Here is a 21,091-nt window from a genome sequence, read left to right as displayed (position 1 = left end):
AGCATCCTGGCCCTTAAGCTTCGCAAACAGCAGAGCTTTGTCTGATGTGCAGCTCCCCGGGTTTGCAGGCAGCATTGAGGGGATGCTGACCTGGGCTGTTCTGCAGGATCCTCCAGGGAGAGCTGAGACGTTTGAAGTGGCAGCATGACGAGGCAGTGGAGTCCCCAACCTTGGCCTCAGGCTCTCCTGAGTCGGTGCAGGACCCTCGGAACGAGGAGCTGCTGGCAGAGGCGCGGATCCTGCGGCAGCACAAGAGCCGCCTGGAGACACGCATGCAGATCCTGGAGGACCACAACAAGCAGCTGGAGTCCCAGCTGCACAGGCTGAGGGAGCTGCTGCTGCAGGTGAGCGCAGAGCAGGGATGGGGTGGGCTTTGCCACAGCAGGGCTGGGACAGTGGCACAAAGGGGGAGCCAAGGACAGAGGGTCATGACAACCTTCTCACAACAACTCTTCTCATTCCAGCCTCCCACAGAGTCAGAAGGCAATGGTTCAGCAGCCTCCTCCTTGGCTTCATCTCCACATCAGTCAGAAGGCAGCCAGGCAAAGGAGAGAGAGCACAACACCCCTGACACTGAAACTGCAGGTGAGCTGTGGGCTCGGGCTGAGCTCCTGGCCCTGCTGCCTTGTTCCTGCACCCTGCCATCCTGCAGAGATGCTGGCAGCCAGGTGTGAGTCCAGAGAGCCTTTTCCTACCCCCCTGCCCTCCTTGCTGCTGCAGATGAGGTGGAAGCCAAAACCCAGGAGGTCAGCATGTGCCTGGAAGACATCATGGAGAAGCTGCGGAGCGCCTTCCCCAGCTCCCGAGGTACTTGAGTGAAATCCTCCTCCCTCACTTCTCACTGCTCCCTCAGGTGAGGCTTCCCACAGAGCCCTGCCCCAATCCCAGCTTCCCTGCACAGCTGATGACCTGCAGTGCTTCAGCCAAGAGCTTTGCTGCTGCAGTGCTGCTGGGATGGGTGTGTGGCCTGGGAATGGAGGAGGAGGAGGCTGCTTCACACCTGCAAGGAAGGAGAGGCCATGAGAGCTGCCAAGAGCACAGAGCAAACAGATCCCTGTGATGAGCTGCAGGGCAGCCTCCTGCCCTGCTCAGGACGTGCAGCCCACCGTGAGGATGGACAGAGTGCCAGCACCACCTGCAGTGACAGCTTTGAGCCCCCTCCTGCCTTCGTCCCTGTCAGACCCCTCTGCAGGAGAGGCCCCAGCAGCTTGGTGAGATGGGAGCAATGGTGCAGGCTCTCCTGGCTGCTCGTGGATGGCTCCTCCCAGCAGGGATGTGCGTGTGGATGGCACTCCACTCACCCATGGGTTTGGTGTTGGTCATTCTGCTCCTTCCCTCTGTGCTCCAGTGCAGGGCAGCACTTGGTCTCTTGCCAGGGGGAGCCATTGCTTGGTGCCAGCACTAACATGAGCTGGTGGCCTGCCCATGCAGACTCTTGCCCACTTTCTGCCATCCCTGAGCAGGATCCTGCTGGCTCTGCAGCAGCCCCCTTCTAACCAGCTGGCTCTGGCTCCTGTTCTCCTGACCTGTCTATTTCTCTTCCAGGTATGACCTCCCTTATCTAACACCTCCTGTGAGCCAGAGGCTTTTCCTAACCAGCTCCCTGGCTGCTTTCCTCCCCTCTCTCCCTGCCATGCTCCCTGTGCTGCAGCAGACCTCACACAGACTCCCTCCGAGCTGGTGGTGCAGGATGCTTGCCAGCTCCAGAAGATCTCAGGGGAACATAGGCCATGCAGGAGTGGGACTGTGGGCTCCCCAGGAGGCTGGCTGGGTCACTGGCCACAGTGTCCAAGCCTGGGTGGGATGGTTCAGAAGGAAGAACTGAAGCCATGAAAACTGCCAGTGTCCCGTGGCACCCTCGGGGGATGCAGAGCTCAGCATCCCACTCTTCATCCCTGCCCAGGAGCCTCCAGGCCTGTGGGCACCAAAACACTCCTGGAGCCACAAAATTTTTAAAATAACTCTTTATAACAGTGACCAGCTGCCAGCCTTGTGGTTTGAGCTCTGCCACCCAAGGCTCTGCAGCCAGCCAGGCACACACCACCAGGAGAGAGTCTGTGAGGTTTATGGAGTAGGGATTGAGTCCATGTTAGAGCTTCAGCCCAGCTAGTAGCCTTATATTGAGAGGGTCTTTATAACAGAGCCTTATTGTTTAATTTGCATATATTTCTATATATTATATATATATATATATACTGTACTTAAATCCTCTCATGGACTCACTCTATTAAACTCTAATACCTTAAGTGTAGCTGCCCTTCACTTTCAGACCAGCTCCCAGGGCACCAGCACCTTTCCTGTTGCTGGGGCTGCCTTGTAGGGCTGCAGTGAGGGAGCTGCGCCCACAGCAGGTGCTGCACCCTGCCTGGTGTCCTGGGCATCTGTGCCCTGGCCATGGCAGGGTCCTGCACAGCCCCAGCTCCCTGTCCGGCTGGGAGGGCTCCTCCAGCCATACTCAGCCCTGGGGCCGCCTTGGTGTGATGCAGGTGCGGGAGGGCAGCAGGACAGGCAGGCACCTCCTGGCTGTGGGTGCCATGGGGCAGTGCCAGCTGGCAGGGCAGCACGGGGGTGGTGGCTCCTGGTGCCCAGGGCTCCCTCGGGCTGGCTGATTGGTGCTGTGTTATGTCGAGAAGGAGGCAGAGGCAGGTGCTGCAGGGTGACCCAGAGCAGGGGCTGACATGGCCCCGGTGCTCTGGAGCCACAGAATGAGGAGAGTTGAGAGGCTTGAGCCCTCGGGGCAGGGCAGGGCTGCACGCAGGGGGGGAACATCCCATTGAACAGGGCTTGCAAGGACACAGCCAGGGCTGGTGTTGCTGGCTGGGTCAGGACACGGTGCAGAACTGTCCCAGGAGGTTGTGAGCAGCACTGTGGGCTTGGCTCTGGGCCGCTGGCAGAGGTGAGCAGCAGTGCCCACCCCAGTGTGAGCCTTCCAGCCTGGGCTGTGCAGCATGGAGTGCTCCAGTGCCACTGGCACAGCGTGGGTGGCTGTCCTTGCTGTCCCCTGTGCTGGCCAGCTGAGTGGCAGGAGGGCAGGGTGGTGGCATTAGGTGGCTTTGGGCATGCTGTGTCAGGCTGTGAGTGACAGGGACGCTGGGCCAGCCTGTGAGACCCAGCTGGACCCCTCTGTTATGCCAGGGGCAGGATGGCAGCAGCGTGGGGAGCAGCAGTGAGGCTTGGCCTGAGGGTGTGCTCAGGAGTGTCCAGCCTGGGGGGAAGAAGAAAAAGGGCAGGATGAGGACAGAGCTGCTGGCCCCAGTGGCAGCTGTGGGGAGCAGAGGTGGCCAGGTGGGTGCCTGGGCTGTGTTTGGGAGCCAGGATGTGTCAGGGAGGGGAGCAGGCTGGCTGATGCTCTGGTAACCATGTACTGTGGTGCTGCTGTCCTCACTGCTTTGTGGCATCTCTGCTCTGGAAAGAGAATAAATTTGTATTTATACTGATGCCTGGATCAGTGCTCTGGCCTCTTCTGTCCGTGTGTCTGGGCTGAGCCAGCCCCATGGCTGTGCTGTGCAGGGCTGCTGGGACACAGCCTGCACTGTCCCCCTGGCTGTCCCCACACCTGAGGCACAGCAGGAGCTGGGAGCAGAGCCCCAGGCGTGTTCCCCAGCCACCACCTTCATCCTCTCCCAGCAAGGTCTGTGCATGTGGCTGCAGAGGGTTGGGACAGGGGCTATGCGGGGACAGTCCCTCATTCCCCAGGAGCTCTGGCTGAGGAAACACTTCAGCCCCAGGCAGGCTGCTGGGTAAGGCAAGGCAGTCCTCTCCCTCCTTTCTCCCTGCAGCTCCATCAAGTTTTCAGTGCCCAGAGGTGTCTGGGTGCCCCAAGTGCTGCCCGTGTTGGCTGTGCCTTTGTGGCACAGTGAGGGATTCAGAGAAGTTCAGGGTGAGGCCAGGGGCTCTCGGGCTCTCTGCCCTGCCCAGACTTGGCTGATGGTGAAGCCTGCCCAGGACAGACAATTGTTGGGCTCTCACCCTGCCTGGCAAGGCTGGCAGTGCTGCAAAGGCCTGACACGGTGCCACTGCAGGGAACTTTGGGGACACTCACACAGGAGAGATTTGGGAGCTTAAGGGGGTGAAATGCAGCCCCTTGACCCCACAAGCTGCCCCATCCCTGTGCCACAGGGCAGGGCAGAGCTGTGGGATGTGCTCAGGGAAGCTGCTCATGCTCAGGAACAAATCCAGCCTGTGGTGCCAGGGAAGAGCTTTTATTTCTCAGCCAGCAGAGCTCGGTGGCACCAGCTGAAAGGGCTGGAGCCGGGAAGTCGGGCAGGGCTGTGCCTGCAGGGTGAGGACAGCTTTGTCCCCGTGTCACTGCGGGGGCTGCCCTGCGGGCACAGGAGCCCTGCTGCCCTGCTGTGCCTCTCTGTCAGTGCCTGGCAGCTGTCCCCAGGCAGGGGAGCTGACCCTGCTCAGGGCTGGGCACTGCCCTGCTCTCTGCTGCACTGCTCCCGGGCTGCAGCACCCCCTTCTCCAGCTGCTGTGGGACATTTCTGCCCCTTAGGGGGCATTTCTGCCCCTGCACCCAGCTCCTCACCTTCCCCAGGGGTGAAGCTCTCTGCAGGGATGTTGCTTTCCCGGGGATTTTCTTGTTCCCTGCCTGCTCCCTGCAGCTCCCTGCAGCTCACCTCTCCCACAGCCTTCCCAGGTGTTTTACCCTCCAGCCCTGGGGCCCCCTCAGCTGGCCCCAGCCCCTCGCTGGGAGGCTCCAGATGTGGGGCTGGTTTTGGCTGAGCCTGTGCTTCACTGCCTGTGCCAGCTGCCTCTGCTCTGCTGGCTCCTTGCTCCGGCCCCTGCTTTGGCCCTGCTGCCTTTGTCCCCCCTGTTGTCCCACATTGCCCTGCTTCAGGCGGTTCCAGTTTTGCTGGTAGACACTCTTTCTCTTTGTCCTTCTCCTCTTTCCCTTTCACTACTGCCTCCTCCTCCCTCTCTTTTCCTTCCTTTTCTTCTTCCTTCTCTACTTCTTCACATTTTAATTTCCCGTCTTCTTTCTCTGCTCTCCTCTCCACCTTCTCTTCCCCCTCCACTTTGTCTTCCTTTTCTTCCTTCTCCTCCTCCAATTTTCCATCTTCTTCCTCTGCCCCCCTCTCTACCTTTACTTCATTGCTCTCCTCTTTTTCTTCCTCTTTCTTCTCCTCTTTTTCTTCCTCTTTCTCCTCTTCTTCCCCCTCCTCTTCTTCCTCTTCCCTCTCCTCCTCTTTCTCATCTTCCTCCTCTGTTCCCAGGCTCTCTGGCTTTGCCCCACAGGTGCCCAGGTTTTCTTCTTTGCCCACTGCTGTCTGATCCCTCCCTTCCACCTCTTCTCCCACAGGTTCTCCTCGGGCTTCTTCTCCTCCTGGTGCTGCCCCTTCACCTGCAGCCCTGGGGGTCCCTGGTTCCATTTGGGGAGCCATGGGGGTCCCTGGTTCAGCCTGGGGAGCCCTGGGCTGTTCTGTGACCCCAGTCCCAGCACCCTGCTCCCCCTGCCCAGCCTCCCCCTGAGGTGCCCCATCACCCATCTCCCTGCTCTCCCTCCCCTCACGGCCCTTCGTGCCCTGGCCTGACTGGAAGAGGCCCTGGTAGCGTTTCCGATCCTCCACGTGCTTCTTCCTCATCCTCTCCCCCAGCTGCTTCAGCTCCTTCTTCACGGCGGCCGCCATGGAGGGGTCGAGGTGAGCCACGCGCTGGAAGTCCTCCCGCGCCTCCCTCTCATTCCAGACTGCAGCGTGGGCCTTTGCCCGCTTGAAATAGGCCTTGGCATTGTCTGCCAGGAGAGAGGAGCCCTCAGTGGGTGTCCTGCAGCTCAGGGCCACCAGCCACAGGAGCTGGAGAGCCTGGGGAACAGGGGATGCCAAGCATATGTGGGGTGGACACACTTATAGGGAGGGCAGGGAGATCTGGGCTGTGCACAGGGATCATCAAGGGAAGGGGAAGGATGGTGGTGGATGAGGCAGACTGGGACACAGGGATCTAAGTGACACAGGCACTATCACAGGACACAGGATGAGCGTTGTCACGGCTGGGGGATTCAGAGCAAGGAGTCCCTGGGAGCCACGAGCACAGCAGGGGTGGGATGCAGGGCACAGGTACCGTTGTGCTTCTGGAGGAGCTCCGTGGTGTGCTCCAGCACCTCGTAGTACTCGCCGAGCTCCAGCTGGCACTGGCAGTAGTTGAGCACCAGCGGTGTGACCAGGCTCTCCAGCTTCAGCCAGCCATCCTCCCACGGCTTCTCCTGCCCCACGAGCAACACAGGGCAGCTCACGGCTGTGTCCATCCACTCCCAGCACCCAGGGCAGCTCATGGCTCTGTCCAGCTCCTCCCAGGCACCCAGGGCAGCTCATGGCAGTGTCCATCCTCTCCCAGGCACCCAGGGCACCTCATGGCTGTGTCCATCACCCAGGGCAGCTCATGGCTGTGTCCATCCCCTCCCAGCCCCCAGGGCAGCTCATGGCTGTGTCCATCCCCTCCCAGGCACCCAGGGCAGCTCATGGCAGTGTCCATCCTCTCCCAGGCACCCAGGGCACCTCATGGCAGTGTCCATCCTCTCCCAGGCACCCAGGGCACCTCATGGCTGTGTCCATCCCCTCCCAGGCACCCAGGGCACACTGTGAGGAGTGACCCAGGCAGGGATGGGGGTGCTGGTGCTGCTCACCTTGGCCTGCAGGTTCCTGAGGCAGATGACAGCCTCCTGGTACTTGGCGGCCGCCTGCGCGAACTCCCTGCGCAGCACCAGCCGGTTGCCCTCGCTGTGCAGCACGGGCACTGCTGCCAGCTTCTCCTCCTTGCTCATGGCCCACGTGTCACGTTTGTACGCTGAGGGGTCCTCCACCTGCCCAGGCAGCAGGAGCTGAGTGCCTGTCCCAGCTGTTCCCGCTCTGGCAGCCATCCCCGCCATCCCCTTACCCGGAACAGCTCCATGATGAAGATGAGAGGCTGAGGCGTTCGCTGCAGCTCGTCCAGGTCCTCGTAGCCCGTGCTGTGGTAGTCAAACATGTTGCCCATGCCACAGCGGTGCTTCTGGCCCTCCAGGGGGTCCCGTCCCTCTGCGATCCTCCTCATGCCCCTGGAGACCAGGGCGTACATGCCTGTGTGCTGCAAGGAGGGAGCGCCCTGCTCAGCCCCTTGTCTGGGGCAGCCCCCCGGTGCAGAGGCCAAGGGACACGCTGTGCTGGCACCAGAGAAGGACACAGCATCGCTGGGATGCGTGGATCTGCGTCCTGGCTCTGCAGGAAGGAGGGAAGTGGGCATCTCTGGGCCCCTCACTCACAATGGCGTCGCACCAGAACTCTGCCACCTCCCCGATCCTCATGGAGCTCAGCAGCGTCTCCCAGATCTCCAGCTTGAACATCTTGCCCACGATGATCTCCATGGGCATGCCGGCCTCCCGGCTGTCGTCGATCACCGTGCGCTCAAAGTCGTCCTTCAGCGTCTGGAAGTGGAAGGTGAACTGGCCCAGAGAGAGCCCAGGTGAGACCCCCTGGCAGCCACCCTGGCCTCAGCTGTGGGGCTGAGCCTGCTCCCAGCACTGGGCTGGTCTGACTGGCAGCTCTCCCTCCACAGCAGGACATTGTGCTTCCTGCCCACTTGAGACAGCAAGCAGATGGTCAAATGTCTTAACATCCATCCATGCTGTGCTCACTGCTCCCTTTGGATCCCCCTTTACAGCCCTGTGCAGAGAGAGCTCTCAGTGTGCTCCAGGACTTGGTGGAACCCACAGTGATCAGAGGCTGGGGAATCTCCCAGGAGCAACCCACTGGCACATCTCACTGCTGCTTGGCACATGGCAGGAAAAGCAGATTTCAGCAACCCACCTGGGCTGCTGGGCCCCAAGGGTGCCAGGGGGAGGAGGTGTCCCAGGCCCAGTGCAGGGTGAGGCTGTGGGCACTGCCAGCTGTCACTGTGAGAAATTAGGCTGGGAAAATTTCAAAATTTTGAATTTTGAAAATTCAAACCAGCCCAATCCAGCCCCTCCTGCATCCTTGTTGTGAGGGCTCTCACTCTTTCCAGAGCTGGAGCTGGGCAGGGATGTCAGACCCACTCCCTCTGCCTGGGCTCTGCAGGAACAACCCAGACCACTTACCTTGCTCCCATCCTGCAGCTTTGGCAGCTGCCCTTGGCCTCCATGCAGAATCTTCTTTTTGACCCCTTCCACATTCAGCAGGTAGGTTTCTTCCATGGCTGCTCACAGATCACTCTGGCCCTTCTAGAGCTCCACGTCTTCCTTAGGTGTCTCTTTCTTGATTATCTGGACATACACATCATCTTCCAGGGCTCCTGCTGACCTTCTTTCTGTGCTGGGGGCAGAGCCTTCTCCCCTGCCCGTGGGTTGTGAGAGGGGTGTCCCCTCCTAGCACACACTTGCTGAAGCCCCTGGTGTCCTCTGTTGCTTTCTGTAACCGCCCTTCTAATCCTCTTCCCACCCTGTCAGGTTAATCTGGGATTTGCCTGCAGAGTCTGTGAGGAATTACAGGAACTCCCTGATCAGGAGGGCCTCGTTCCCCCCACCAAGTGCCAGCACTTTTGACCCAGCTCCACAGGGAGCACTTTGGGGAAGGAGCCCAGCAGTGCCCCACCAAAGGTGCCCAGGCATGGCTCCTGCCAGGGGCTGTGTGTCTGGGAGACCACAAAGGAACAGACCAGGGTTGAAAATGAAACTTTATTGAGGTTGGTTTGCAGATAGAAGCACTCCTCAAACACAAGAACAAACTCTTACCAGGCCCCAGCCCATCAAGCCCAAGACTCAGTAAGATGCAGAAAGCAGCACTGTCCTGTCCTGGGGAGGCCAGTGCTGACTATTGACAGGAAATCTGTGTTTTGGCTGCTCTCACAGGCACAGTCCAATTTTTTAGCTCCACCAGCCAAACCCAGCACAGTGGATGTGAAATCAGTTCTGGATATGGACCCTGTACCACTGCCCAGCAGCACAAGTGGCTCAAGTGGCAGCAGCAGTGTGTGACTAAAGCAAGGACTTCAGTGTGGCAGGTGACCACGTCCAGCTCTGCACACAGACCCAGCCCACTGCTCACTTCTCCATGAGGGACTCCAGCTGCTCCTGCAGGGATGCCATCTGGGAAGAGAGAGTGACATGTTACAGTAAGGCACACCTGGGACCCCAGCCCTTCTTTTGTTTCATCTTCAGCAATGACTTCCCAGCCTGACAGCAGGAACAGGTGAGTCAAGGGGAAAAGAGGAACTTGGAAGTTGTGATGGAAGAGGCTAAAAATGGCAGATCACTGCCACTCCAACCAGCCTGGCCTTGTACCTATGGATCCCCAGGATGAAATATCCCAGACCTTTTTTTTCTAATGACTTCTCCTCTACTAGGAGGAGAAGATTCTTGCACATCTCCTACTCACATCAGTGGCTGCTCTCCCTGTGTGCTGCCTGGGGCTGTGCTTGGGCTCCTCTGGGACAGAACTGGCACTGTCCACAGGGATCTGAGAGTGAGAACCTCCTGCCTTGGTACCAGGCTGGAACAGAGCAGCCCAGGCAGGAAATCTGCCACAACCCTACAGCCACTGCCCTCCTCTTACAAGGGTGCTAACAGGTTTGTGTGCTGTGTTTCACCCCAGGCAGCAATCCTGGCAGCTCTGGACTGCTGACTGGGCATGGTTTGGCTGCTCCAGAGGGAAAACTGCAGTCAATCCCACTCCTTGTATCTCCTTTTGCCTTGGGAAGCTCCATGCAACCACAGATACAACCCCACCTGAGGTACAGGTACAACCCCACCTGAGCTGTAACCTGGAGTTCACAGCAGCTGCTGTGCTGGAAGACTCAGGAACTCTGTCAGGCCAAGCTTAGAGCAGTGCTGTGCCCCAGTACCTCCCACTCCACTGTGGGCTTCTCCTCACCTGCTGCTTCTCTCTCTCTTCTTGCTGCTTGAACTCATCCAGCACGGCCTGGAGACGGGTCTGCAGACACAAACATGGAGACCACAGCTGGCAGTGTGCTCTCAGCAGAATGGGTGCTGCTACCACACATCAACCACCCCCTTGTCTCCTCCAGTTTCACAGATTACTTTGCCTCCACAGGGAGATGCTGGAGTGTGTACAGCCACACCACAGCTATTTTTAACCCAGCAGGCAAAGGCTCCTGGCTTCTCCAAATCAGCCTGCTGGATCTAATGGCCAGCCAGTGTTAAGCAGGTCTGAAGAGACCCCAGGAGAGCTCTCACCTTGAGGGCAAGGTTCTCCACTTTCATGATGAGATCTTCCTGGCGCTTCCTCCTGTCTTGAGTTTCCTGGAGTTTACTTTTGAGGTTGTCAATCTGTTTCTGGATGCCCATGGCTGGAAGGGAGAGTGAGCTCAGACCCAGAGCAGCAGCAGAGCTGGGAAGCACAGCCTGCCTGGCACCCCAACAATTCTGCCATGCTCTGCTGGCCACTCACCAATCTGGTTGGACCCCTCATTCTCCTGCTGCTGCCCATCAGACTCATTCAGCTTGTCCTGCAGCTGTCTCTCCAAGTCTTCTTCAGTGTCCATGATGTTCAGGTCTTCATCATCGTGATGATCCCTCTCATCTTCATCCTCACTGCTGCTGCTGATATCATTAAATATCTCCCGCAGTTCATCGTGTTCTAGTTGGGGGTAAAGAGTTAAAACACAGCTGATGAGCTGCCAGTGCCCTGTGCCTGCCAGGGACCACAGCTAGAAATAAAACAGCTTTTCCCACTGCACCTGAGGAGCCATGGCCTTGCTTATGCCCCGACATCCCTGGGGAGGAGATGTCCAGGCTGGTGAGGGAACCATGGTTGTCCACTTCTTTTGTTTCATCTTCAGCAATGACTTCCCAGCCTGACAGCAGGAACAGGTGAGTCAAGGGGAAAATGAGGAACTTGGAAGATGCAGTTGTGATGGAAGAGGCTAAAAATGGCAGATCACTGCCACTCCAACCAGCCTGGCCTTGTACCTATGGATCCCCAGGATAAAACATCCCAGAATTCTTTTCTAATGACTTCTCTTCCACTATTTCAGTTCCTTCTCACTACAACAGCACAGTCCACAAGAAAGGTCACCCTGAGGAGACAATAAACTTTGAACAAGGCAAAGATGAAGCTCCAAAACTTCAGTGCCTCTTGTGTGTTGATGTCCCAGTGTCCCACATCCATGCAAAGCTCAACCTGCTCTTTCCAGAACCCCCAGGTCACACCCATGTCCTTGTCCCACTCCTGAGCTTTTCCCCACTGAAAGGATACGGACACTGACAGCCTCAGCATCGGTGCTCAGCAGACGTTTCACCTCTTTTTCCACATCAGGAGACTCAATATACTGGGCCAGAGAGGGGACAGAGAACAGAGACACTGTGAAATGCCTTGTGCATGCTGCTGCTGCTGGCCAGCTCAGCTCCAAGGCTCCACCTCTGGATAGAGCACTGTTTCAAGGCTTTCTTATCTCCCTGCTCAGAGTTTGCTCATATTTAACTGTGAAGTAATTTATGCACTCCCCAATAACAACCCATCTTTTTTGTACCTTGGTAGGTTGAGTGCTCTCACTTTTCTGTTTATACTATGTATTTCATAAGACTTTCTGTGTCTAGGCAGAAAGTCCTTGAGGTGTTGATGGTCAACTCAACTGAACTCAAATCCTTCCCATCCCACTCAAAAGAAGGCTTCATTTTTCACTTTTAAATTAGTCAGGAATTTTACTGCAGTGATATCAAATCTCTCCTGTGGGCTACAAGAATGTCTCAAGTAATTTGCTTCCCAAATGTCATGCAAAATCACACTCAACCCTGTTCTCAGAAACTGCAAAGGAGAGAAGAACAAGTCTTCCCAGCCTCAGGGTGCTGCCTCTCCCCAACACCTTGCCTGGCTTGTGCATATGCACAGAGACAGTCTCTGAGCTCCATCTGTTGTCACTCCCCCAGCTGAAGTGACAGTGGTACTATTTGGGGAAGGGAATGGGCCGTGCAGAAAGAGAAGAAGAGAAGATTTAAGCTGGGAAAGCAGGAATGAGTGAAGCCGCATTTCCACGTGAGTCTTTCTTCCTTTCTTCTCTATGAGCAGGAAGAGATGTGGCTGGGCAAGGCAGCCACAGGAATGAGGTCCAGCAGTGCTCTAAACAGAGAACTTTCCCCTCAGGAGTATCTTGAAAAATACAGAAGAAGCACCCAAAGAAGTGTTTAAATCTACTATCCTGCCCTCACCCTCATCTCAGGCAAGGAAAAGTGAACAAATGTTAGAAAACACATGACTTCTGGACAATCACAGTTACAGCTCTAATGTCTCTGCCCTCCTAGCCCTTGGGTATTTCATCTGCATCTGGGTGAGAAACAACTCACCTTCTTCTTGGCTGTCTTCCGGAACCGCCGCTTCCGTACATTTTTCAGGGGAAGGGTGACTGTGACAGAGGAAACAGATTTCATGTGTCAGGCAGTGAGAGAAGCACGTGTCAGAAGGGAGAAGATCCCTTCTGCAACAGAGAGAGCCGTGGAAAGGAGCAGCAGCACTGCCAGTACTGTGAGCACCCGGCTCACATGTGGGGTACTGGGGTGCAGGGGATGGCACAGCCTCTACTCACTGCCATGGTTCCATATGAATTTCTTCTCTCTGTCCTTGTCCTTCTTCTTGTTTGCCTTGGGGTCAGTGGTCACTGTTTGCTCTTCCAAAGGTGGGTACAGATCACCATCCACAGTGCAAACAAGCATCTGGAATCCCCACATGAGCACAAGGATGTGAAGGAACAGTGACTGCCCACTGCACGTTGTCAGCCAAGGGAAATCAGGGGCACAGGGTGTGGGAAACACAGCTGCAACCCCAGCTCAGCTGGACACAGCAGCAGTTAAACTGTCACAAGGACAATCACATTTCACACTTCAGGAATGAGGTTTCTAAAGACCAAGTGGAATGGGGAATTTTAAACTGCTAATGCATTGAGATACAGGAATTGGGCATGTTATAATGGGTGTACAGTTGCCAAAGTGCACAGGGGTTTGCCTGGAGGGGGAGCAATGAATTAAGCTGTTGGTGCAGGCAAGAAGGACAGCTCATACCTGGCAAATATCTGCTGTCTTGTAGAAGGTTTTCTTGTCAATGGTTTTTAAGCTCTCGATGATGCAGGGCAGATCCACCAGCTTGGCTGCCAGTGGCACCCGGTCCACACGGACAATCCCATGGCGCCCGTCCGCTGGGGAGAACCAGGGGCAGGTCAGTGCTGTGCCCCAACAGCCACCCAGGAAATACAGCCCTGGGCAGCTGGAACTTCACAGGACAGCACGTGCAGGTGGCACAGCTTCAGCAGAGGTGCCTGGTGCTGCTCACTCACCGTGCAGCTCAATGGTGAGCCTGTCCTTCAGGTTGACATTCCCAGACTGGACTGCTCGCCGCACAGTCGAGGCATATTCCTGAGAAGGGAATTCTTCAGGAGCTGGAGTGCTTCCTCCAAGAGTTACTGAATGCTTCTGCCCAACCTACCCAGCTTTAAACACCTGCCATCCACGTGCTGGACAGCAACTGCAAGACCCACGGTGAACTGCACCCTGCTCCAACAGCATGTTAACGTGGCTCTGCTATTCCCAGTGCTCTCCATATCCCTGGTGTGAGGTCCCTGACAGACACACCTGCCAGAGCTCCACAGCACTGTGGGCACCTAGAGCTGCCCTCACCAGGCCCTTATGGTCCCAGCAGGACACAGAATCCCAGAATAACTGGGGGTGGAAGAAGAGATCACCCAGTCCAACCCCCTGCCAAGGCAGGGTCACCCGCAGCAGGTGATGCACAGACACATCCAGGTGGGTTTGGGATGTCTCCAGAGATGGAGATCCCACAGCCTCCCTGCCCAGCTGTTTCAGTGCCCTGCCACTCTCAATGCAAAGTTCTTCCTTTAATGAGGTGGAAACTGCTTTAGTTTATCATCCTGTCGCTGGGCACCAGAAAGAGTCTCAGCTTGACGCACATAACAAACAGCAACGAAAGCACGTACCGCCACTGCAACTAAAGAGCCAAAACCTTTACAGAAAGGTCCTCCCAAACCCTCTCGGTTGTCTCTGAACCGGAGCAGGAGCTCGAGCTCCGAGCGGCAGGAGCACCTCTCTGGGGAAGGCCGTGGACAACCCGCTCAAAAGGATAGGAAGGGGCTCCCCAGGCCCCAGAGCACCCAGCCTGCTTCCACACCCCGAGCCGCAGCTTCCCCACCGCCCTGTCACCGCCTGGGGCAGCCGGTGCCGGCCTGCCAGCCGGGCTCAGCCCGGTGTGGCCGTGAGGGGACGGGCGGACCGAGCGCTTACCGGGGGCAGCCGCAGCACGAACTGGCTCTCGAGCTCGTGCGGAGCATCGTCCTTGCCCTTGCTCATCCCGCCTCAAACACAAACACGCGGTCACGGCGCCCAGGGAAGGCTCCTGCATGCAGACCGGAGGCCCCAGCCCCGCTCCCGGCCCGGCCCGGCCCGGTCCCGCCCCGCGGAAGCCGAGCCCGGCGCACCGCCCCTTCCGCTCCCTCCCCGCTCCGGCCCCGCTCCGGTGCCGCTGGCCATGGGGGCCGGGTTCGGCGCGGGGCTGGGGCTGGCCCTGGCCTCCAGCGCCTTCATCGGCGGCAGCTTCGTCCTGAAGAAGAAGGGGCTGCTCCGGCTGTGCGGCCGCGCCCGGGCAGGTACGGCCGCTCCCGGGGCGCTGCCCCCGCTGGGTCCCCCGAGGGTCGTGACCAGAGTTTGGTTTGGTTTCATCTGAGGTTTCTCGTTTGTTTCCTCCGCACTCAGGGCAAGGAGGGCACGCGTACCTGCGGGAGTGGCTGTGGTGGGCAGGGCTGCTGTGCAGTAAGTACCGCGCTCAGACTGTGTTACCACACTTATCGTGGGATCACGGAGTGGTTTGGGTTGGTGGAGACCTTAAAGATCATCTCGTTCCAACCCCTCCCGCAGGAACACCCGCTATCCCAGGCTGCTCCAAGCCCTAATGTCCAGCCTGGCCTTGGACACTGCCAGGGATGGGGCAGCCACAGCTTCTCTAGGCACCGTGTGCCGGGGCCTCACCACTTTCACAGGGAACAATTCCTGGTATCTTATCTAAACCTACTCTCCTTCAGTTTCAACCCATTCCCCCTTATCCTGTCACTACATGCCCTTGTAAAAAGTCTCGCTTTTTCTTGTAGGTTCCCTTTGCACACTGCAGGGCCACAATTAGGTCAATCCAGAGCCTTCCCTAATAAGAGTGTGGCTGCGGTTGTTTCCAGTCACTTTCATGCTTTGTTACTACCATTTTTGTTTGACTACTTGAGCTTTATCCAAGTTTTTGATGATGATGTTGACCTCATTGTAATTAAACTATTCTGAAGTCTCATGCATTACCAAGTTTCTGTGCTAAGCAGGTGTTGGCAGGTGTTGAGGAGCTGGTTTAGCTGGGTTGGGGTAAGTGCTTCTGAAGTGGCCTGCCCTGAGGATGTAATGATAATTGCACATCCAGCACTGTGTGCAGCAGTTTCAGCAGCTTTACTTTACACTTTTCTATGTTAAGAACCAACTCTAACTGATTTACCCTTTAAAAAGCTGTAAAAGCTTTTCCAGGAAAAGGACAGACACCTTTCAGCTTTGTGGAAATTATGGAAATACTTTCCTGTGGTTGCTGCTCACTGTAGAGGCACATGTGACTAAGGATCACTGTGCATAACACTGAGCTTTCTCTTCCCAAGAGAAGGTGCTGGTGCTGTTCTTCCCTGCTTGCTCAACATACCTCAGAGAAACAGCATGCTCAGGAGGAACTTGAGGCTTTTCTGACTACACTCAAACTTGTATTACGGTGAATTGCTCCTACTTTGATGCTCACAGGAGTTTCTCTTGCAGTGGGAGTTGGAGAAGCTGCAAATTTCGCTGCGTATGCCTTTGCCCCTGCAACACTGGTAACTCCACTGGGTGCTCTGAGTGTCCTTGTTAGGTAAGCAGCCTCAGAAACAGCCTCACTTCACCTACCAGCCCTCAAGTATCCATTTCTTGTTTTCTTCTCCTAATTGGTTTTGGATTTTTTTTTTTTTGCCTTTTCAGTGCAGTTCTGTCTTCCATCTTCCTGAATGAGCAGCTGAACGTCCATGGGAAGATTGGCTGCATCCTGAGTATCCTGGGCTCCACTGTCATGGTGATCCATGCTCCACAGGAAGAAGAGGTTTCCAGCCTGGAGTCAATGGCAGAGAAGCTGAAAGATCCAGGTACTAAAATAAAAGGATTTCTGTTGACTTCAGCCTGATGACAGTAGAAGGTGGGATACAACTTGGAGAGATTGGAAATCTAAACTGAACTAAATGGTAGTTGAGTTGTTTCTTGTTCTGCACACCCCACTGGAATTATTACTAGTTACCAAGTGGGCTGGTTTTTTTACTGTCTGTGATGCATAATGCAAAAAGTGAGGAGCAGGGAAATGAGGTGCAGCTGTCAGCAGAAGAGATTGGCCTGTGGCTGTGCCAGGAACTGCAGAGGGAATTCCTGTACATAAGGGTGGTAGTGGTGTGGCTGAGAGAAGAGAGAGGAGGAAATTCAGGCAGAAGAACTCAAGGCAAAAGAATTCAAGGAGTTGTGTCCAAGATCAGGTAGTCCTGGTATGTATCTCAGAGGATGCATCAAGTTGCAAGGATATGATGTAGGCAATAGCACAAATGGCAGAATAAGCCAAAAGAGATGGAGGAAGGCAGCAAAAGGAGAGGGGCAAAGCAGAGTAACAGGCAGATGTTGCTGCTCATTAGGGGGAGCACTGGCAGGGCACTGCTGTGATGTGGCACTTTCCTTTTTATCCCACCTGTCTGCAGAGTTCAGCCACGGCTTCCCAAGCCTTCTGTCACCTTCCTGGGCCTCCTGCTGGACTGGTCACAAGTCCCCCAGCTCTGTTCATACTGTGGAGCCTGGCTGTGCCCCTGCCACTCCCAGCAGACTGTATCCCCAACAGCCTGACTTGTGATCACACTGTAATGAGCTGTTGTTGTCTCTGCAGCTTTGCTCAGGCTTTCCAACCCTGTTCCCCTCAGATGGAGGCCAGAAAGGCTGATGGGGCAGTTACCTGCCTATCCTCCATCTCTCCTTGCTGTTCAATCTGTCACTGGTGCTGCTGTGTTCTGATGGGAGTTCTTGAATTCTTCTTTCCCCAAGGATTCATTGTATTTGCTGTGTGTGTCGTGGTGAGCTCCATTCTGCTCATCTTTGTGGCTGGACCCCGTTATGGACAGAGCAACGTCCTGGTTTATGTTTTGGTCTGCTCTGCCATCGGCTCGCTGTCTGTGTCCTGTGTCAAAGGCCTGGGGATTGCTCTCAAGGAATTGTTCTCTGGGAAGCCAGTCCTGAAGGAACCCCTGGGCTGGGTGCTCCTGGTGTGCCTGGTGATCTGCATCAGCATCCAGATCAACTATCTGAACAAAGCCCTGGACATTTTCAGCACCTCTGTGGTCACACCCATTTACTACGTGCTGTTCACCACGGCAGTCATGACGTGCTCTGCCATCCTCTTCAAGGAGTGGCAGCACCTGGTGCTGGACAACATCATCGGCTCCATCAGCGGCTTCCTCACCATCGTGTCGGGCATCTTCCTCCTGCACGCCTTCAGGGACCTGCCCTTCACCCCCAGCCTCCTGCCCCTCTTCCTGCAGCCAGCCAGGGCAGACCCACACCCTCCCTGGAGCACTGCAGACAGACATCAGTGCTGTCAGCACCAGCCCCTGCTGCCCTCGGAGGACAAGGGCCCTCAGAGTGCAGAGGAGGAGGAGGAGGAGAAGTGAAAGCAGGTGAGGAAGCATGTGAACTGCTGTTTTCCTGCTCTCCCTGCCAAAGGCTGAACGTGCTGCTGCAGGAGCTGTGAGTGACCCTCTGCCAGTCCAGGCACCACCAGCTTGACAGGGCCAGCAGCCTCCTGTGGTACAGACAGGAGCCCTGGGAAGTGCCCCCATTCCTGGCATCCTGTGCTTCTTCACTCTTCTTTTATGTGAAGAATTAATTTTCCCTCATCAGGACTCGGAGCTCAGCTGTGCAGAGAGAGGCCTGCAGCACTAACACAGTGCTAACCCTGACTCTGTGGCAGGTCACACATCTGGGGAGGCTCACACAGTTTTTACACCCAGAATTAACAGTTACAGAATGATCTAACATGGTGCTAAGGTTGAACAGAGAGAAGATGGATGTCTGGCTTTAAAGGTGACATTCAGAGAGTATTAATGCAAAAATTCCTCTGTCAAGTACTTGGTTTTGCTCACTCTGCTAGAATTTATTTACAGATTCACATCCAAAAACAGAATACAGCCCAAACTGGGAAACTTCAGTGGTGCTGCCACATGCTGCTGTGGCTCTTACAGAGGGACCAACCTCTTCGTGCAACATCTGCTGTGCAGGTTGATGAAGCTTCCTGTGTTCTATTAAAAACTGATCTGTTCAGTTTCCAAGTGCTGAGTGAAACATTTACACCAAGAGCTGGGTGAACACTGGAAGGCATGGAGGATCACAGGGGTAGGAAGAACTCTGTGAGTGCTCCAGAGAAACTCAGGTTAGGACAGGAGAGGGAATCACCTACTCTGGGAACCTAGTCCCTAGCTACTGAGGTAAGTTTCTGACAGATAACTAGACAGCTGTGTCCTCACTGACATGGCTTTACATCTGCATAGCTGCTGAACACATCCTGAGTTTGTTCCCAGGAGGGCTGCTGGCTACAAGCCACCCACGCTGGGAGCTCACACGCTCTGTCCAGCAGCCCTGCAGTGGGTTGTGTGCAGAACTGCTTTACCAGGCTCCTGTGTAGAGCTCCAGACCACTGTCAGGGTCACTCCAGGCTTCCCAGAGCCCTGCAGCGTATGAGCACTGCTGAAATGCTGCTGCCTTCCCAGAGGGCTGAACAGTAATTGGTTGTTTTTCCAGTTTGAAGCTCCTCTTTGTGTCCTGGGGGCAGAGGTCCAGAAAACACACCCACAGGCTTCCTGCCAGTGACCTCCAAAGGTGAAGGTGCACGAGGCTATAAAGCAGCTGGTTAGTTATTCCTGCATTTAGTCTTTCTAAAGAAACTACTCTCCAGGACAGCAGGAGCTATTAACCTTTTGGGGAAGAAGAGGAAAGGCCACAGCCTCTCCCAGAAACAAATCTGATTCATGAGACCAAATTAATTGAGCAACATATCAGAATTCAGAAAAGGCCTTCTAGCCAAAAGACAGTTATGTCTCCTTCCTACTAATTTTGCCATAAATAGGGTAACTGGGAAGGAGGGGGAGTGACAAGAAGGCCAGATTTTCCATTCTTAGTAGTGATCTATCTGAAAAAAGGAGAATCTCATATTAAAAATTGACCCAGTTAATATTTATTACATTTACCCAGGGAAAGCAGTTAATGGAGCAAGTCAGCATCGACAGAGTTGTGCTGCAGAGTGTGAAAATTGGTCACTTGGCCATATGAACGATTCACCTATGGAAGCCTGGAAGTATTTTCCAGCAGTGGCACTGCCTGGGATGATCACTGTTCCCAACATGCTCTTCCTGCTCAGGGTGCCTGTCCCAGCCGTGGAGCCCGGGGCGGGTGAGGATGTGCCCAGGAGAGCTGCTTTGTGCAGCACCGTTTAAGGCAGGCTGGCCTCACCCAGAGCCGAGCTTCCCATCGGCGCTGGGAGCATCCGTGAAACGAGCATCAGCACCCTCTGCTCAGCCCAGGGGCACGTTCCAAACCTCCCGGGTCCCGGCACAAAGGTGGCCGCTGGCCCGCAGGGCCGGGAGCAGCACATCACCCCGACGTGCAGCGTCCGTGTGTCTGTTGTGGGCTCTCATCTGGCTGCGACTTCCCCGAGACTGGCATTTAATCAAATCCTACCCCCCGAGCTGATCCTGGCTCCCTGGGGCAGCGGAGTGACCAGGAGTGGGCATGGGCGAGGGCCTGGCCTGGCGGGGCTGGGTCTGGCTCAGTCGGACAGGCTCTCCGAGAAGGCCGACTTGGATTTCTGCGTCTGCTCCAGCCGGTTCAGGATGAACTGGCTCGTGTCGATGAAGCGCTCCACGCAGTTCACGAAGCACGTCTCGGCCCGGCTGTCCAGCTTGGGGCCCGGCTTGTCCATGCACTTCTCCTGCACACAGCGGGGTCCCGTTGGTACCGCAGCCCGACCGGGGCCGTGCCTCCGGCCATCTCCCGCCCTCAGGACCCCGATCCCCTCCGGACCCTCAGCCCAGCTCGGCCGCTCCCCACGCGTGGCTCTGCCCGCCCCGAGAGCCGCCCCCTCCCGCTCTGTGCTCACCGGAGCTGGGGCTGCTCCCACGGCGGCTCCATTTTGTGCCCATCTGCCTCCTCCCCCCGGGGACAAAGGTCTGCGCGGCCTCCCAGCCCGCCTCGCCCCACCGTCGCCACCGGGTCACCGGAGCCGCCGGCCCTGCCCGCCGCCCGTACCCAGCAGAGCTCGGTCATCTGGTGCACCAGCTGCTGGAAGCGCTGCTTCTGCGTCTCCACCTCGATGAAGCGCTGGAGCTGGGGGTCGGCCCCGCCCAGCCCGGCGGCGGACGGCGGGTCCATGGCGCTCCCGGTGTGCCCCCGCTCCCTCCCGGTGCCGCCGCGCCGCGACCTTCACGTGCCGCCGGTGCCGCGCCCGCCCCTTCCGCCCGCGCCGCGCCTGCGCGCCCGCCCGCCGCGCGCCCCCTGCCGGCGGGGCGGAGCGGCCGCAACGGGGAGCCCTTGGAACCGTTTTATTGTCCGGGACCGACCGGAGCGGGGCGGGAGCGTCCCAGGGGATGCAATGGAGCTCCGGGGATGGGATGGAGCTCTGAGCACGTGATGGAGCTCCAGGGGTGCGATGGAGCTCCAAAGATTCGGTGGAGGTCCAGGGCAGTGATGGAGCTCCAGGGATGTGATGGAGCTCCAAGGCACTGACTGAGTTCTGGGGATGTGATGGAGCTCCAGGGATGTGCTGAAGCTCTGAGCATGTGATAGAGCTCTAAGGCACTGATGGAGTTCTGGGGTGGTGATGGAGCTCTGGGCATGTGATGGAGCTCCAGGGCGGTGATGGAGCTCCAGGGATGCGATGGAGCTCTGAGGACGTGATGGAGCTCCAGGGATGTGCTGAAGCTCTGAGCATGTGATGGAGCTGTGGGTGCAGCCGTGGGGCTTCCCCAGGCTCCTGCACGCCCGTGTCCATGAGAACTGTGCCAGCCGGTGTGCAGGGGTGTCCCGCGGGGCAGTGGCAGTGCTGGGCAGGGT

General features: G+C 56.7%; 5 protein-coding genes across 5 annotated transcripts in view; 2 read left to right on the top strand and 3 right to left on the bottom strand.

Annotated features, from left to right (window-relative positions):
• DRP2 (dystrophin related protein 2) overlaps positions 1–2,745 on the top strand; it is a 30,082-nt gene extending 27,337 nt beyond the window's left edge. Inside the window, exons 21-24 of the mRNA XM_054289632.1 lie at positions 107–344; positions 465–585; positions 721–807; positions 1,546–2,745. Of these exons, the coding sequence (XP_054145607.1) occupies positions 107–344; positions 465–585; positions 721–807; positions 1,546–1,565 (466 nt within the window). The 3' untranslated portion in view covers positions 1,566–2,745. The remainder of the gene's footprint in view (positions 1–106; positions 345–464; positions 586–720; positions 808–1,545) is intronic.
• A 381-nt stretch (positions 2,746–3,126) lies between these two features.
• Positions 3,127–8,149, bottom strand: LOC128945976 (aryl-hydrocarbon-interacting protein-like 1). The gene is made up of 7 exons (XM_054289909.1): positions 8,054–8,149; positions 7,241–7,420; positions 6,877–7,065; positions 6,626–6,802; positions 6,064–6,205; positions 5,539–5,737; positions 3,127–3,205 (listed from the first exon to the last, which is right to left on the bottom strand). The coding sequence occupies exons 1-7, from the start codon at positions 8,147–8,149 to the stop codon at positions 3,127–3,129; spliced, it is 1,062 nt and encodes a 353-aa protein (XP_054145884.1).
• A 466-nt stretch (positions 8,150–8,615) lies between these two features.
• Positions 8,616–14,327, bottom strand: TAF7L (TATA-box binding protein associated factor 7 like). Its single transcript, XM_054289347.1, has 11 exons — positions 14,198–14,327; positions 13,237–13,315; positions 12,965–13,098; positions 12,493–12,619; positions 12,254–12,312; positions 11,169–11,241; positions 10,651–10,767; positions 10,362–10,550; positions 10,148–10,260; positions 9,825–9,884; positions 8,616–9,040 (listed from the first exon to the last, which is right to left on the bottom strand). The coding sequence occupies exons 1-11, from the start codon at positions 14,261–14,263 to the stop codon at positions 8,996–8,998; spliced, it is 1,062 nt and encodes a 353-aa protein (XP_054145322.1). The 5' UTR covers positions 14,264–14,327; the 3' UTR covers positions 8,616–8,995.
• Positions 14,328–14,427: 100 nt separating this feature from the next.
• Positions 14,428–19,095, top strand: LOC128945602 (magnesium transporter NIPA2-like). Its single transcript, XM_054289348.1, has 5 exons — positions 14,428–14,559; positions 14,666–14,722; positions 15,746–15,836; positions 15,944–16,104; positions 17,036–19,095. Exons 1-5 carry the CDS (start codon positions 14,442–14,444, stop codon positions 17,656–17,658), a joined length of 1,050 nt encoding a protein of 349 aa, XP_054145323.1. The 5' UTR covers positions 14,428–14,441; the 3' UTR covers positions 17,659–19,095.
• A 99-nt stretch (positions 19,096–19,194) lies between these two features.
• TIMM8A (translocase of inner mitochondrial membrane 8A) lies at positions 19,195–20,469 on the bottom strand. Its single transcript, XM_054289354.1, has 2 exons — positions 20,288–20,469; positions 19,195–19,970 (listed from the first exon to the last, which is right to left on the bottom strand). Exons 1-2 carry the CDS (start codon positions 20,408–20,410, stop codon positions 19,809–19,811), a joined length of 285 nt encoding a protein of 94 aa, XP_054145329.1. The 5' UTR covers positions 20,411–20,469; the 3' UTR covers positions 19,195–19,808.
• Between the last annotated feature and the right edge of the window lie 622 nt (positions 20,470–21,091).

Source organism: Melozone crissalis, unplaced genomic scaffold (genome assembly GCF_028551555.1).
Source record: "Melozone crissalis strain CALT ecotype California unplaced genomic scaffold, PUWL_Pcris_2 ptg000068l_1, whole genome shotgun sequence".
NCBI classification, from domain to species: domain Eukaryota; kingdom Metazoa; phylum Chordata; class Aves; order Passeriformes; family Passerellidae; genus Melozone; species Melozone crissalis.
The sequence above is the reverse complement of the archived record's forward strand: the minus strand, read 5'-3'. Positions and strand labels throughout refer to the sequence as shown.